This window comes from Geotrypetes seraphini, chromosome 4 (genome assembly GCF_902459505.1).
Source record: "Geotrypetes seraphini chromosome 4, aGeoSer1.1, whole genome shotgun sequence".
Taxonomy (NCBI): Eukaryota; Metazoa; Chordata; class Amphibia; order Gymnophiona; family Dermophiidae; genus Geotrypetes; species Geotrypetes seraphini.
The window spans coordinates 323,386,893-323,403,184 of NC_047087.1; the positions used below are offsets into that span (position 1 = coordinate 323,386,893).

General features: G+C 44.2%; 2 protein-coding genes across 5 annotated transcripts in view; one reads left to right on the forward strand and one right to left on the reverse strand.

The window, feature by feature from the left end:
- Positions 1-283, forward strand: part of PSTK (phosphoseryl-tRNA kinase) — a 60,190-nt gene extending 59,907 nt beyond the window's left edge. For both annotated transcript variants that reach the window (XM_033941000.1, XM_033941001.1), the window contains exon 7: positions 45-283. In XM_033941000.1, the coding sequence (XP_033796891.1) occupies positions 45-244 (200 nt within the window). In that variant the 3' untranslated portion in view covers positions 245-283. The remainder of the gene's footprint in view (positions 1-44) is intronic.
- Positions 284-409: 126 nt separating this feature from the next.
- IKZF5 (IKAROS family zinc finger 5) overlaps positions 410-16,292 on the reverse strand; it is a 113,677-nt gene continuing 97,794 nt past the window's right edge. For all 3 annotated transcript variants that reach the window (XM_033940998.1, XM_033940997.1, XM_033940999.1), the window contains exon 4: positions 410-3,182. In XM_033940998.1, coding sequence (XP_033796889.1) covers positions 2,254-3,182 — 929 coding nt within the window. In that variant the 3' untranslated portion in view covers positions 410-2,253. The remainder of the gene's footprint in view (positions 3,183-16,292) is intronic.

Below are 16,292 nucleotides of genomic sequence, written 5' to 3' on the forward strand. Positions count from 1 at the left end.
CTACTGAAAGGTCATCTTAGTGTTTTTGTTTTTTCTTCTCTTAGCTAATGCACCGGCTAGGGAAATGAAGGCTTTGGCTCAAGAACTGAGCAAGCTGAAATCTCAGCTTTTGGAAGACTTGCGCCATGGGACTATGCTAGATCAGATGTCCCGATGCAGAAGCCTTGAAGCACAGGATATTGTGACATTGTTTCAGCAGAAGAAAGATAGGATGGTGCAGGAATATCTTGCACATCAGTGCTAAAAAAGGCTCTGAGGAACTGCTGGCGAAATGCTGAAGAGAAGCGACGGTGCAAGAGGAAGGTTCAGCTGGTGGCTCCTAAGCCAGACTTAATTCAGCAGGCCTCTCTGATCAGCTAGTGCCAAGACCTTAGCCCTCCCCAGGTTATGGAGCTGGGTTGTAAAGGGAAGGAAAAGCACAGCCACTTCAGAAAGGCTTTTCTGCGCTGAGGGTTAAGTAGAAAAGGCCTCTCGTTTGGTACGAGACTGTTATTATATAGCGAGGAGAGAGGGAAAATTTGTGCCTTCTTCTGCATGCTCTTATTGCACTTGGCTGGAACATATGTGTTAGTCACAAGATGTGTGTAATTTGTTCATGAAAACTTCATTAAATGAACAGGAACTGCACTCATGACATTACAAATAAGAATTCTGTAAAATTAAGATGTTTTTATTCATAAATATATTCCACTTCCTACCTAGTTTATCGCCATGCATTGTACCGAGACCTACTGCCATCAAAACTGAGAATTATGTAAGAGCCCAGTGTATGATTGCATTGCTGTTCTCACTTTTATCCTACAACTTATGGCTCTCTCTGACCCTCTTGCTTGTATTTGATCTGCACCCATCAAAATGTCTCCTCTTACCACTTTTTTCTCCTACAGGCTAGTAATGTTTTTCCTCATTTCTCCTTCCTTGCCAATTATGTCCTCACCCTGTAGTACAAATTTCTTGGAGTTGTCTTGAGATCAAACCATTCCAGGAAAATGGCTTTTGTGTGTGAAAGTTCTCAAGCTTGTGGAGGAGCGTGAAGAACTAATGCTTATCATGGAAAAGTGTACTGTCCTACTCTCGAACCAGGCATCGTAAGACCTTCCTCCTAACTTGCTTACCTACTCATGAGACTGAATGGGACAGACGGTTCCTGAGATGTGAGCCAGTATTTGACAGTGAACTGGCATTAGGAATTAACATTTTAAGTTTGAAACTAATGCTTAGCTGGATATGGAAAAATTCTTCAGGCAAATATATGCCACATCTTTAAACTGTTGCTGTGGTCTTTCTGTGTGAGATCTTACCTCTGCTACTTAAAATCTAGTGTTTTGGCTTTGGATTTTTTGCAGGAGTTCAGGTTGCTGTGTTCCTAGTAGAGGCCATCCAAAACTGGCCTGAAATTTGAGTTTGGCCATGTTTCAGTTTTGGCTACAAATGCTGGTGCATTTTCAGGTTAACAAACTCTATACTGCCCAGCTGTAGGCCGCTGGGCTTATCTTACAAGCCCGGGTGGTCCAGTGGTCTATTCGGGACCGAAGCAATTTCCAGTCAGTGGTAGAGGCAGGAGCTACTGGGACTTGCTCCAGTCCTGGTTAGCCTATTGGACCATCAGTGTTTAAGGGTAAATTTTAACTCCTGGCCTTAACAGTGACACATAGATGGAGAGCTACAATAGTACAAGGATCCTCATCGGGCCAACTGCCGTGTAGAATGTACTGGAGGCTCACAAGGCTCAGAGGCCTTTAAGGGAAGCAAATGGGTTGCAGACTCAAAAGGAGAACTTTTTTGCCCAGGTAATTTCCCTTTCTAGAATGTGTAGAATTATAACACAATGCTATATCCCCCCTCACTGGTGAAGGGTCTTTTTCTGGAGGTGTGTCCCTTCCCAGAATGTACAGGAACTGTACTATGGTGGTGATTTAGTAAATGGCTTTGCAAAACCCTGTGCACTCCACCATTGCTTAACCTGATGCTGAAGACCACTGACAGGTGGCAATCGGCTGCTTCTCTAGACACCCTCAGAATGGCAGTACTGTAAATTCAGGAGTGACCGTGCTTTCCATTACCACAAGCACATCCTAAAGTAGATTATAAAAAATAAAAGCAAAATGTAATTATGACCATTTCTGGGGGGTTTACAGGGTTTTGAAGCCGTAACAGCATCGAGCTATGGTACATAGCAGTAGTGAATGATTAGAGAACAATAAGTAATCCTTCATGGGCAGTGGAAGTGATCGCTTGTGAGCTGGCTACTGATCAGTGGTGGCTGTGCTGGCCCCTGGCGAAATGACAAGCAAAGTCATACTTGTTTTTACATTTGCATCCACAAATGTTACACTGAAAAGGGTTCTCAAAGCCATGGCAGCCCATGTGGATGGTGTAGAGAATGTTATCTGCAAAGTACATGTCGCAGTGCTGGCAGTGATGCAAGAGCTGAGGATCCTGCACATGCAAGGTGGGCGCTGGTGTGCTTGGTTGACTATTGCTGATACTAGGAGTACTTGTGTGGGCACTGCGTTCACTGCTTGGCCCTGCCACTGGGCTGTAGTTCCTGTGCCCATGCAGGGGTCGTGGCTCAGGGCTGGTGGGCGATGAGTTCTGAGCTAAGTTGCTTGATGCTGCTGGAGCAGATGGCTGCTGAATCATAAAAGGCTTTTCGTCCTGACATGGCACCTCCTCAGGTGATGCTGGGTTGGGATTGTCTGGTGGTAAACTGGACAACTGTCCTGCCAGAGTGGACAGCTGATTCAAAGGGTTATCAACCAGAAGGTCCTGGGGCTCGCGAGGCAGTCCAGCTGCCTGCACCGATTTGGGAATGCTTTCGTATGCGTCAGGCTGGATATTGGGAATTTCATGACTAAAGTCATTTAAGTAGTCTGGCTTCTGTACCACCATCGAGGGAGGGCTCAGGTTGATGAGAGCTCTGCGGTAGCCCAAGCTGCTGCTTTTCTTTTGCAGGACCCCCCACATTTTTTTATTGCTGAGGGAGGAGCGGCTGCCTTTCATTGGCACAATCTTGTGTTTGCGCCGGCGGTGGTGGGACAGATTACTCCGGTCACTGCAGCGGAAGGAACACAGTTCACACTTGTATGGTTTCTCACCAGTGTGTGAGCGCATGTGTGCCTCCAGGTGGCGCTCATAAGCGGAAGCAAATGGACAGAGGTGGCACCTGTGTGGTTTCTCACCTGTATATAGAAATAAGAGAACAAGGTCAGCAGAGGTCAAATGCAGTCAAAAGGATAGCATAGGCCGCAGCTTGGCCTACCACTCCCTAAACAAGCCTGTCAACTCCGGCCCTTGCAGAGGGCACAAGGTGTCTCTGTTAGGGCAAACAGAAGGTGAGGATTTTAGTACATTTAGTAAATTCTAGTTGACTTCAATTTTTATTACAGCAGATAAAGACATATACAGTCCATCTCGTCTACACAGCAAAATAAACTCATAACATAATGGATGATGGAAAATTACATATACATACAAGATCTTGACTTATCCTTGCCATTCTCAGGGCATATAGCGTAGAAGTCTACTCAGTCCTGACCTTGTCATCGAAGTTCCACTCTAGCCTATCCAGATCTGTCCAACCACAATCAAGGCACAGACTGTAAAAGTCTGTCCAGCACTGGTGTTGCCATCTAATCACCAATAAGCTTATTTGGTTCCATGCCATCCATACAGAATTCCTATCTGACCTTGTACACCAGCCTGAGTAGGCTCAAGTTTTGTGTTCAAATGATTTTTATTAAGGTCAAGAAGCAAAAAAACTGTACAAACACCTCCAATGTTTTCATAAAGTAACAAGTCCCCTCTTCCACCCCCCAAATAGCCTGCCTTTTTCTAACCGAAACATGGCTATTGTCTGAAGATGATCCAATAATAATTGATCTCCTACCAGATAATTTTAAAATCCTTACGCTAAACTGCACAGGTAAAAAAGGAGGAGAATTAGCAATTATTCTTAAAGAAGGATTTGAGTTTGAACTACTGGATTCCAAAGTGACCGACCAACTAGAAATCTTAGCCTGTAAAATCAGTAACAATCAACTAGAAGAATCCCTATCTTGCATACTATTCTATGTCCCATCAAAAAGCTGGCCTAAAGCCAAAGAGGACTTCTGTGAATTTGTCCTACACAATTCAATTGGTAACAATATCATCGCAGGGGACATAAACATACACCTAGATGAAGAGAACAATGAAGACACAAAAGGGTTTAAAAACTTTCTATCTCTACTCAACTATAACCTCTCTGTACCCACACAAACACACAAAAAAGTTTAAAAACTTTCTATCTCTACTCAACTATAACCTCCCTGTACCCAGACAAACACACAAAAAAGGCCATCATTTAGATGTGGTAGCCATGTCCACAAAGGAAATCCTTGACCCTGCCATCTCTCTACCTGAAGGCACCTGGTCTGACCATTTCACTTACTATTTCAACTTAATCTGGTCTCACCAAAAATTCAAAACACGTCCGATGATAAAAAGAGAACATCACACAAGAGGTTATATTAATCCAGAAGAATACTGGTCACAATACGAACTGCAAACAGAGATAGAAGAAGGAGTCGATTTCTGGGACCACTGGATGACAACAAGAACATCCATTTTAGATAAAATTGCCCCTAAATGTTCAAGCAAAAGCAATGCAAATAAATATAACAAATGGTTTGACACCGAACTTCTAAAAACAAAACAACTAGCTAGACCAGTGATTCCCAACCCTGTCCTGGAGGAACACCAGGCCAATCGGGTTTTCAGGCTAGCCCTAATGAATATGCATGAGAGAGATTTGCATATGATGGAAGTGATAGGCATGCAAATTTGCTTCATGCATATTCATTAGGGCTAGCCTGAAAACCCAATTGGCCTGGTGTTCCTCCAGGACAGGGTTGGGAACCACTGAGCTAGACGACTAGAAAGAATTGGAAAAAAAACAGGAGAATTGGCAAACCATAACAAATGGAGAGCTAACATAAAAATCTACAAACAACTGATAAAAGACAAACGTAAAGCATTCTACTCTACTAAAATCAACTTATCTTGCAATGGCTCACAAGGAATCAACACAAAAGAGCTGTTCAACCTGATCACAAATCTATTTGACACTACTCATAAGAACATAAGAAGTTGCCTCCGCTGAGGCAGACCAGAGGTCCATCTCGCCCAGCGGTCCGCTCCCGCGGCGGCCCCTCAGGCTTATTGCCTGAGCAGTGGTCCCTGACTATTTCTATAACCTACCTCTACTCCTATCCCTATAGCCTACCTCTACTCCTATCTGTACCCTTCAATCCCTTTGTCCTCTAGGAACCTATCCAAACCTTCTCTGAAGCCCTGTAACGTGCTCCTGCCTATCACAGCCTCCGGAAGCACGTTCCATGTATCCACCACCCTCTGGGTGAAAAAGAACTTCCTAGCGTTAGTTCTAAACCTGTCCCCTTTCAATTTCTCCGAGTGCCCCCTTGTACTTGTGGTTCCCCATAATCTGAAAAATCTGTCCCAGTCAACTTTTTCAATGCCTTCAGGATCTTGAAGGTTTCTATCATGTCTCCTCTAAGTCTCCGCTTCTCCAGGGAGAACAGCCCCAGCTTTTTCAGTCTGTCAGTATATGAGAGGTTCTCCATACCCTTTATCAGCTTAGTTGCTCTCTGGACTCCCTCAAGTACTGCCATGTCCTTCTTGAGGTACAGCGACCAGTACTGGACACAGTACTCCAGATGCGGGCGCACCATTGCACGATACAGTGGCAGGATGACTTCCTTCGTCCTGGTCGTGATACCCTTCTTAATGATACCCAACATTTTGTTTGCTTTCCTTGAGGCTGTGGCGCATTGTGCCGACGCCTTCAATGTTGTGTCTACCATCACTCCCAGGTCTCTTTCAAGGTTACTTACCCCTAGCAGTGATCCCCTCATTTTGTAAGTGAACATAGGGTTATTTTTCCCTACATGCATGACCTTGCATTTCCCTATGTTGAAGCTCATTTGCCACTTCTTGGCCCACTCTTCCAGTGTCGTCAGATCCTTTTGGAGATCTTCGCAGTCTTCCGTGGTTTTAACCCTGCTGTATAGCTTGGTGTCATCCGCAAATTTCATGACCTCACATTTTGTTCCCGCCTCCAGGTCGTTAATAAATATATTGAACAGGAGCGGTCCCAGCACCAACCCCTGCGGAACTCCGCTCGTGACCCATTGCCAGTCTGAGTAATGGCCCTTTACTCCAACCCTCTGTTTCCTGTCTGCCAGCCAGTTTTTGATCCATCGATGGACCTCCCCTAGCACCCCGTGGTTCCATAGCTTCTTCAGCAATCTTTCGTATGGTACCTTGTCGAAGGCTTTTTGGAAGTTAAGGTAAATGATGTCTATGGATTCCCCTTTATCCACCTGGCTGTTTACCCCCTCAAAGAAGTACAATAAGTTTGTGAGGCATAACCTATCCTTGCAGAACCCATGCTGACTCGACTTTAGCTGTCCATTGTTTTCGATGTGTTCACAGATGCTGTCCTTAATCAGCGCTTCCATCATCTTTCCCGGGACTGAGGTCAAGCTCACCGGCCTGTAGTTTCCTGGGTCACCCCTTGAACCCTTCTTGAAGATGGGCGTGACATTTGCTATTTTCCAGTCCTCCGGGATCTCTCCAGTTTTTAAGGATAGGTTGCATATTTGTCGAAGTGGCTCTGCTATTTCGTTCCTTAGTTCCTTGAGTATCCTTGGGTGAATGCCGTCCGGTCCTGGCGATTTGTCGCTCTTTAGCCTGTCTATCTGCCTGAGGACATCCTCTTGGCTTACCTCTAGTTGGACCAGCTTATCATCCTGATCTCCATTTACGATCTCTTCGGGTTACGGAATGTTGGTTGTGTCCTCCCTCGTGAAGACTGATGTGAAGAAGTCATTTAACTTGTCAGCTATCTCTTTTTCCTCTTTTACCACTCCCTTTCTGTCTCCATCATCCAAGGGTCCCACTTCCTCCCTTGCTGGTTGCTTCCCCTTAACGTACCTGAAGAATGATTTGAAGTTTGTTGCTTCCCCCGCCAGTCTCTCTTCATATTTTGCTTTCCTAACCACTCGGTGACACGCCCATCTCTTAGGGTTGTTAATACAAGACGGCAATTCATTTTTTCAGTCACTGCACCTCAATCTTGGAATTCTCTCCCTATTTACTTAAGGGAAGAACGTAATCTGGAGAAATTTAAGAGTGATCTAAAAACTTTTCTTTTTAAGGATGCTTTTGATAATTAGTTAACAATCTGCTGGTTAAAAATTCTTATTTTATTGTGTTTTTTTGTTTTCCCTGCCTTTCATTTTTACCCTGATTGTCTTACTTTTCTTTAAGGAATTTGTATTTCATCCTCTGTTTTCCTTGTGTTTACTGTTTGTTAAGTATGTCTTTTAGTCTGTTTGGCTGTAAAATTGTTAACGTACTGTATTGTTTCCCAAAGATTGTAATTGTTTTAAAATGTTCATCGCTTAGAAATGTGATTAAGCGATTAATCAAAGATTTTATTAAACTTGAAACTTAAACTCCTTTTGGTTGTCCTTTGTTTGGTCCTTTTTCCATTTTTTGAATGATGCTTTCTTGTCACTTATCGCGTTTTTCACTGCATTTGTTATCCACACTGGGTTTTTTGTTCTTTTTTTTTTTGCACCCTCTCCTGAACTTGGGGACGCACAGGTTCTGTGCTTCGTGCACCGTGCCCTTGAGTAGGGTCCAGGCTTTTTCTAAGGACTCCATCTTCCTTGTGTTGCCGTTGAGTTTCTTTCCCACCATTTTCCTCATGGCATCATAATTCCCTTTTTTGAATTTGAGTGCTGTCGTTGTGGCTCTTTTCACCTTTGATGATCCAATTTCTAGCCTGCACTGGATCGTGTTATGATCGCTGTTTCCTAGTGGGGCTAGTACCGCCAGCTCCTTTGCGGGTCCCCCTAGTCCATTGAAGATTAGGTCAAGAGTGGCATCTCCCCGTGTTGGTTCCGTGACCAGCTGTTCCATGAAACAGTCCCTTGTGGCCTCCAGGAATTTGGTCTCCCTCATGCAGTTTGAGTGCCCGATACTCCAGTCTATCCCAGGGTAGTTGAAGTCCCCCATTACCACCACACTTCCGCTTTTGCATACCTGCCTCAGTTCAGCCTCCAGGTCCTGGTCGATTTCTTCCGATTGTCCAGGTGGGCGATAGTACAGACCCAATTTTATGTCTGCTCCAGTTCCTCCCGGTAGCTTAACCCATAGTGATTCCAAGCCATTCGCCCTTACTGTTGTTTCCATCCTGGTTGAGGGTATGGAGTCTTTTATATATAGTGCTATTCCTCCACCCTTTTTGTGTGTCCTGTCTCTCCTGTAGAGTTTGTACCCTGGTATGGCCACATTCCATTTATTGTTATCAGTCCACCACGTTTCTGTGACTCCAATTATGTCTAGGTCCTTCTTGCTGGCTATGACTTCCAGCTCTCCCATTTTGGCCCTTAGGCTCCTAGTATTAGTATATAGGCAATGTAAGTCCCGGTTGTTTGCCTTCCCTGCTGGTTTTCCTCATGGTTTGGCGTTCCTACCATCCCCCTCATGGGTTGCCAGTCCCCGAGCCTCGTCTTGGTCATCCTCCTGCGATGTGTCTGTTTCGTCCTCAGCCTGTTTCCCCATTTTTGGTTGCCCCTCTGGCTCCCGTTGTTCTCTGTTAATCCTGCTTGCTAGTTTCCTTTGTGCCCTGCACAACACTAAGTTACCCTCTACGAATGACCTAGCACTGCATTTTGATTCAAAAATTAAAAACCCAAGAAATAACTGTTTAACAAACGTCCCTAGTGATCACCAAATAGCTAACATACATGGAAATGAAATACCAGCAGACATGATCTGGATTTCCTTTCAAGATTTAGAATGGAATAACTACACCAAACTATACAACAAATACTCTAAATCTTATTGCGTTCTGGACTCGTGCCCCCCTGGAAATTATGAAAACGGCGCCATTAGAATTTAAACTATTGTTGCTACACTATTTAGCCCATAACCTAAAAAATGGGAAGTTCCTCACTAATAACGGTCACATAATAATAACCCCAATCCTAAAAAATAGAAAAGAATCATCAGCGCTAGTAACCAACTACAGACCTATAGCATCCATCCCATTTATTGTAAAAATCATGGAGGGATTGGTTCACACCCAATTGATGGAATATCTCAATCAGTTCTCTCTCCTCCATGAAACTCAATCTGGTTTTAGACTTTTATTCAATACAGAGACAGTAATTACGGCTATCTTAGACAATCTGCGCCTATTGTTTAGCAAGGGCCTCAATGCCCTGATCATGCAATTCGATATGAGCTCTGCCTTTGATCTGATCGACCATGGGAAAATGCTACAATGCCTAGACGCCATTGGCATCAGAGATGAGGTGTTAAACTTGTTTCGTGGCTCCCTTACATCCAATACCTATCAAGTACGTTTCAACTACGATCTATCAGAAACCTGGAGCAATTCATCCGGTGTGCCACAAGGGTCACCGTTATACCCATTGCTCTTCAATGTCTACATGTCCTCATTGGACGTGCAATTAACTCAGCTGGGGATAAAACTATTCAGTTACGCAGATGACTTTACGATCATCATCCCATTTTCTAACTCTATCTCGGAAACCATTCCCAAGGCATCAGAAGCTATAAATGTGATGGAGCAATGGATGACAGACTTCAAGCTCAAACTTAATTCAGAAAAAATGAAATTTTTCATTGCTTCTCCACACCCGCTTGACACCAAAACCCCACTATGCATCAATGAACTTAGATACCCTATTCAGTCCACCATGAAGATATTGGGTGTAACTCTGGATCAATGCCTAACCATGAAAGACCAGGTGGACTCCTTAATCAGAAAGGGTTTTTTCACTCTCTGGAAACTTAGATCCGTTAAATCATATTTTGATACGTCAGCATTCAGAATCCTGGTACAATCCCTCATACTAAGTCAACTTGACTACTGCAACATCGCCTATTTAGCAATTTCCCAAAAGAATATGCGACGTTTACAACTAATGCAAAATGCAGCAGTCAGACTTATCTTCGGGCTAAAGAAATTTGATCACGTGACACCTTACTACCCGCAGTTGCACTGGCTACTGACGGAAGCACGTGTAAAGTTTAAGTTCGCCTGTCTCTGCTTTAAAGTACTATATGGACTAGCCCCTAAATACATAACGGACCTTTTCTCCTTCTCCACCAACAGACACAAGAGAAGCTCACATTCGAACTTCGTTTCCTCCCCCCCCCCCCCGTCAGAGCTTGTAAATTGAAAAAACACCATGAACACCTTCTCTCACATCAAGCAGCATTATGGGGCAAAGACCTTGAACAATTGCTTTCGCCCACTACCTACAAGGAATTCAGGAAGCGCCTAAAAAGATACCTGTTCCTGAAATATCTAGACAACTGACCCGTACATCTCTCTCTCCTCAATAACGGTTTTCTTGACCTATTACTCACTCTCTTTCACTTCTCTTAAGTTCAATCATTTTGTACCTTCTATTAATCTTTTGTAAACCGCATAGAACTTCACGGTATTGCGGTATATAAACTGTTATTATTATCCACCTCCCTCCCAACCAGGGTCATTCGCTATACATCAGCACAGAATCTACCTAAGAAAAAAACCCCCAAAACTAACATCAAGAATTCAAAAGACGACTCCTCGCCAAAGGAGTCATGGTATTCCAAAATGGCTCCCATACCTGTTGAAAAAAGTGCCCCCAAGGGGAGGAAATCTCTACAATGTCTCTGCGTTCCCACATCAGAAAAGATATCACTCGAGTCCTCCACAAGGAAAAATCAGGAGCTTCTGCATCTAACCACTTCAAGAGAATACACTTTAACGCAATCGCCAATGTCCATTTAAGAAAGGTAGAAGTACCCCTCTGCCGAGGATGGTAACAAGGAAGAATACCAAACATTAGTAAAGGGGAATGACATATTTTTATCTTCCAAATACGTTCTATAAAGATGAAGATGGAGTCCCAAAAAGCCGAAACCAAAGGGCAAGACCACAACATATGGCCTAAACTCGCTTCCGGGCAGGAACAGCGAGGGCACTGAGCCGATGCCCTGAAATGAGCCAAAAATGCTCTTTTAGGAGAAATATAGAGACGCAACACCAATTTATAGTGTTGTTCCCAAAAGGTCATATATTTCCGATAAACAAATAATTTCTTAATAACTATTGAGACCACATCCTCGGTAACAAAACTTGTAAATCTTTGTCCCAAGCATCTCGGATCTTATGATGATCAAGCAAAGGGGATTCATCCTTCAAGTGACAGTGATGGAACTTAAATGGAACTGATTGTTGATCTCCAATCTTATAAGCCGTAGACAACAATTCAAGTCGCCCCGCAGTCAGGTCTTCCAGAGGCAATGATTGGAGATAATGTCGAATTTGAGAATACGCAAACCCATCAGAAGGTACGCCAAATTCAGTTTGTAATTGAGCAAAAGATTTAATGGTCCCATCATCCGACACTAGATGAAACAAATAATGAATCCCCCATGCATCCCAACGTAGAAAAGCAGTAGTGTCCATACCAGGAAGAAAGGAAGGGTTGAGACAAACAGATAAAAAAGGAGAAACCCGAAATGAGAAACCGTGAAAACGGCATATCTAAGTCCAAACTCGCTTCAAAGCACCATGTAAAACAGTGCGAGGAAGATTCCCCCGATGTTAAGAGGAGACCCCATGGAGATATGCACTAAAATGAAGAGTCTGAAAACAAGAAAGCTCCAAAGGAGTGTTAGTAAAGTATGTGGTACCATGAAACAGATCATTAATATGACGCATACCACAACCAACAGTTAAAAAATGAAGATTCAACAAACCCAAACCGCCCTTATACCACGGCAATGTCGCTCTCCAATACAAGAGACGTGCCCGCTTACCCGACCAAAGAAAACGCTGCACCAAACGAATAAGGCGCAGCTCATCCCTATGTGTCAAATAAAGTGGCAAAACCTGAAAGACATAAAGCCAACGAGGTACCACCACCATATTGTATAAACTGACACAACCCATAAGGGAAAGCTGATATCCCAGCAAAAGCCGCAGTTGATTAGACAAGTCACGAAGTAAAGATTCAACATTAAGGATATATAAGCGCGATAAGTCCATGGATAGAATAACACCAAGATATTTAAGTTGAGCATCAGCCCATTGCAACGGAAAAGCCCCAGGCCAATCAGTACGAACCGCCAAGAAAGATGGGAGCACCATAGATTTATCTAAATTAAGGGACAGGCCAGAATAAAATCCAAACTCGGAAATCAAATCCAAAGCCGTCAATAAGGAACCACAGGATTAGTAAGAACCAAAAATATATAATCAGCAAAGGCCAAAGTTTTGATTTCCCTATCCCCAATACATAAGCCACTGACCTGATCAAATAAATGCAAAGTACAAAGAAGAGGTTCTAAAGTAAGAAAAAAATAAAAGTGGCGAGAGGGGGCAACCCTGTCGAGTGCCCCATAGAATAGGGAAGGAATCAGAGTGAGTGCCATTAACCAACAAAGAGGCCCTGGGATTAGCATAAAGAGCCCAAATCGCAACTAAATAAAAACCTTGAATACCTACATGTTCTAAAGTAGAAAATAAAAAGGACCAGTCAACACCATCAAAGGCTTTAGAGTCGTCCAAACTAACAAAAAGGACAGGAATACTGTTATATTGGCAATGAGACATAGCAAGTAGGACCTTACGCACATTACACACCGATTGATGTCCACGAACAAACCCAACCTGGTCCCTCATGAATCAAAGAGGGGAGAAAAGAAGCCAAACGGTCAGCCCACAAGTGCGAAAAAAGTTTGAGGTCCATAATTAACAAAGAAATAGGGCGGTAAGATCCAGGATCATCCCCTGCCTTTCCCGGTTTCTCAAGTAAAGTAATGAGAGCTTCATTAACAAAACGTGAAAAAGAGCCCCTTTGTACAGCCTCATTAAAATAACACAATAAGGGGCCACTGAGCTGGGGCAACAGCATCTGGTAAAATTCTCCCGGAAATCCATCAGGACCTGGCGCCTTTCCCGATTTTTGTGCTTTAATAGCCTGAAGTTCAGCCCAAAAAGGTTGATTCAGACTCTCCACCGCTCCCTCCGGTAAGCGAGGCATCCCAGAAGACTGCAAATAATCTTCTATAAGAGCCAAAGGCACATCCGGGGGTGAATTATACAATTTAGCAAAATAATCATAAAGAACCTTCGCCACAGCAGTCGTCTGGGAGACCATCCCTCCTCCAGGATGCCTGAGCACCAAAATCAGTTTGCGACTACGTTGTGTATCAATCAGGCGAGCTAAAAAATGGCCAGGCTTATGACCAAAATGCTGGAATCTATAATTGTGATAAGAAGTCCATTTCTGGATACGAGAATATAGAAGAGAATTAAGGGAAGCCTAGGTCGTCAAATATTGCTCTCTGTTTATACCGAGGGATGAAACATATGTGCCCGTTTGACCACCTTCAAAGCCCTCTCCAGTGCAACGATGCCCCTATTCAAGTGGCAGGCCCGAGAACAAGTATACAAAAGTATATGTCCCCTCAAAACCAATTTAGCAGTTTCCCAAAACAGAATGAGATCGACTTGATGTTGAGAATTATGATGGAGAAAGTCATCCCACTGGTCTAACAAAAACTTCTTAAAATCAGAATCCTAAGCTAAATATTGAGGAAAGCGCCAAGAGAAGGTCCTAGAATAAGCAGGATCTAAATGAATATCCATCCAGATCGGAGTATGATCTGAAATGCACAAAGGACCAATCTGGACAGTCACCACATGTGGAAAAAGTTCTGGGGAAACAAACAGTCTATTCTGGACCACGTATTATGAGCTCTTGATATATGGGTAAAATCCCGAACCTCAGGGTGCAAGAGACGCCAAGGGTCAACCACCAGAATGAAGAACAGAAGTCTGCCAGAAGTTGTCCCCGAGTCCCCAAAGGCGTAGCCAGCTGAGAAGATTTATCCATGTCTGGATTAGAAACCAGATTGAAGTCTCCAAGTAATAACAAAGGTTCGGATGAATAGCGAGAACGGAGAGTTAGAAGTCGTTGAAGAAAAGAACAGTCAGCAATATTAGGTCCAAAAACCACCAAAAGCAAATAAGATTGGGTGTCCAAAGTAATATGAAGTAATAAATGACGAACAACAGGGACCCCAAAACTTGGACCCCAAGTGGAGACACTTTCCGGATTAAAACCGCTATACCCCCATGTCTGCCCGAGGAGGAAGCAAAATGCACCTCACCTACTCAGGAGCGGCGCAGTTTAATATGTTCAACATCTGTCAAATGGGTCTCCTGCAGGCAAGCGACATCAATTTTGTGACATTGTACAGTTGCTAAAATCTTAGTTCTTTTAATAGGTGAAGTTATGCCCCGTACATTCCAGGAGGCAATCCTAAAAGCAGAGCTCATACAAAAGAAGAAAAAGGGGAAAATATTAGAATTCCTGTTATGGAACTACAGATATACACTCCAGGAGCCCAGCCCTTATCCCCGGAGCATCAGTGTGAAATAATATGTGAACAAAAATATAGCACAGATAGGGAGCCACAGAAAAACAAAATAGGAGCATATCGTAGAAAAACTAAATATCAAGAACCTGAAAGCGAATAACCCCAATCCCCCAACAAACCCTCTCACTGATGATACACCCTCCATCAGGAAGATTCCCCAAAGAACAATAGAAAATTCCCAACCAAAACCTCCACCTCCCCATCCCCAACCACCCCTCCCCCACCCCCCAAACCCCAACAGAGCACCTGACTCTCCTGCTCCCCAAGCTGAGGAGAAAAGGAAGTCAAAGTCACATGCACATGTGTTCTGCCCCCGGACCTCAACCGCTCCAGGCCAAAATAATACCCAACCCATACAGACATCGCAAACACCCCCCAAACATACTGGTATCTTAGAAAACCCCCCCAAAACTCTCACACACAACCATCCAGAAAACCCCAACAGAAGTAGTCCCGCAATCAAAAGATAGAAACAAATAGAATAGAAGCCCACAAGCATTCAAGAACCTGAGACATAACCCATCCTCCATTCAAGCCCCCAAACCATACCAACAAACTCCCCACTAGGAAAACCCCAGCTATGAACTATGAGGAGCCACACAGAAAGGAGGCCATAGACCCATGCCACCAAGAGAATAAATTGTCCTTGAGGCCCCCAATTCAATCAACCAAAGTAGATTCCCCCAAGCCACCAAGAGAATAAATTGTCCTTGAGGCCCCCAAGTCAATCAACCAAAGTAGATTCCACAGCTTCCGATGGCAGAGAATTGCAATAGTCACCAGCCGCCGTCACAGTGTCGAAAGTGCACCATCTAGACGATGTAAAATTTGCAGCAAAGCCGGGTAGGCCAAGGTAAAACAAAGTTTCTTCTGCGAGAGTGTAGCACAAATCGGAGAAAAGTTGCGTCGTTTTTCCATCAAGGACGGAGAGTAGTCCTGGAACAAGCGAATACATTGGCCATCATACTGCAGGTCGTTGCGATGTTGCTGGTAGCATTGCATGAGAGCCGCTTTGCATGCGCAGTTATGAATCTTTGCAATAACTACATGTGGTCATTGTCGATCATCCATTCTCCATCCAAGCCGGTGCGCCCTTTTCAGGCGAACCAGACCCACGCCGGCTGGGAGAGACAAAGTTGCTTGAAGCCATTGTTCAAGTGTGGAGGCCAGGCGGGAGTCGGAGACAGTCTCAGGCAGCCCAATGATGCGGATGTTATCCCTATGGGAGCAGTTTTCCAAATTGTTCAACTTCGCTGCTTGCAGCCGAAGTTGCTCCTGTAGGGAATTGAGGCCCTCCATTTGTGTGACGGCTGTCTCCTCGATCTCGGCCACTCTCACCTCTAGCTCTCTGGTGCGACGAGAAACCTCCGAAAAGAGAGCTTCCAAACTAGAACTTGCCCGGAGAGCTGGCTAAGGCGGGGCTCCAATGCTTGGACCACTGCGGCAGTAATTTCTCAAGCCGAGCCAAGCCCCGAAGAAGAGGGCAAGTCCCCAGCGGGGCCTGCCGGTGTGTGCGACTTCTCGCGGTCTTTATCTTTTTTTTACTGTTTTGGAGCTCATCGCGGTGGAGGGTCGAAACAAATATTTGTCCATAAATCTCAGGGCAGCATAAAGGGGAGAGAAATCTCCGATGGAAAAGTTAAAACAGAGCGGTTAAGGGACAGGGGCAGGAGCTCCACATGAACACGTCCGTCCCAGCTCACCACATCATGTGACCTCAGGCTCAAGTTTTATATGTCTGGATATGA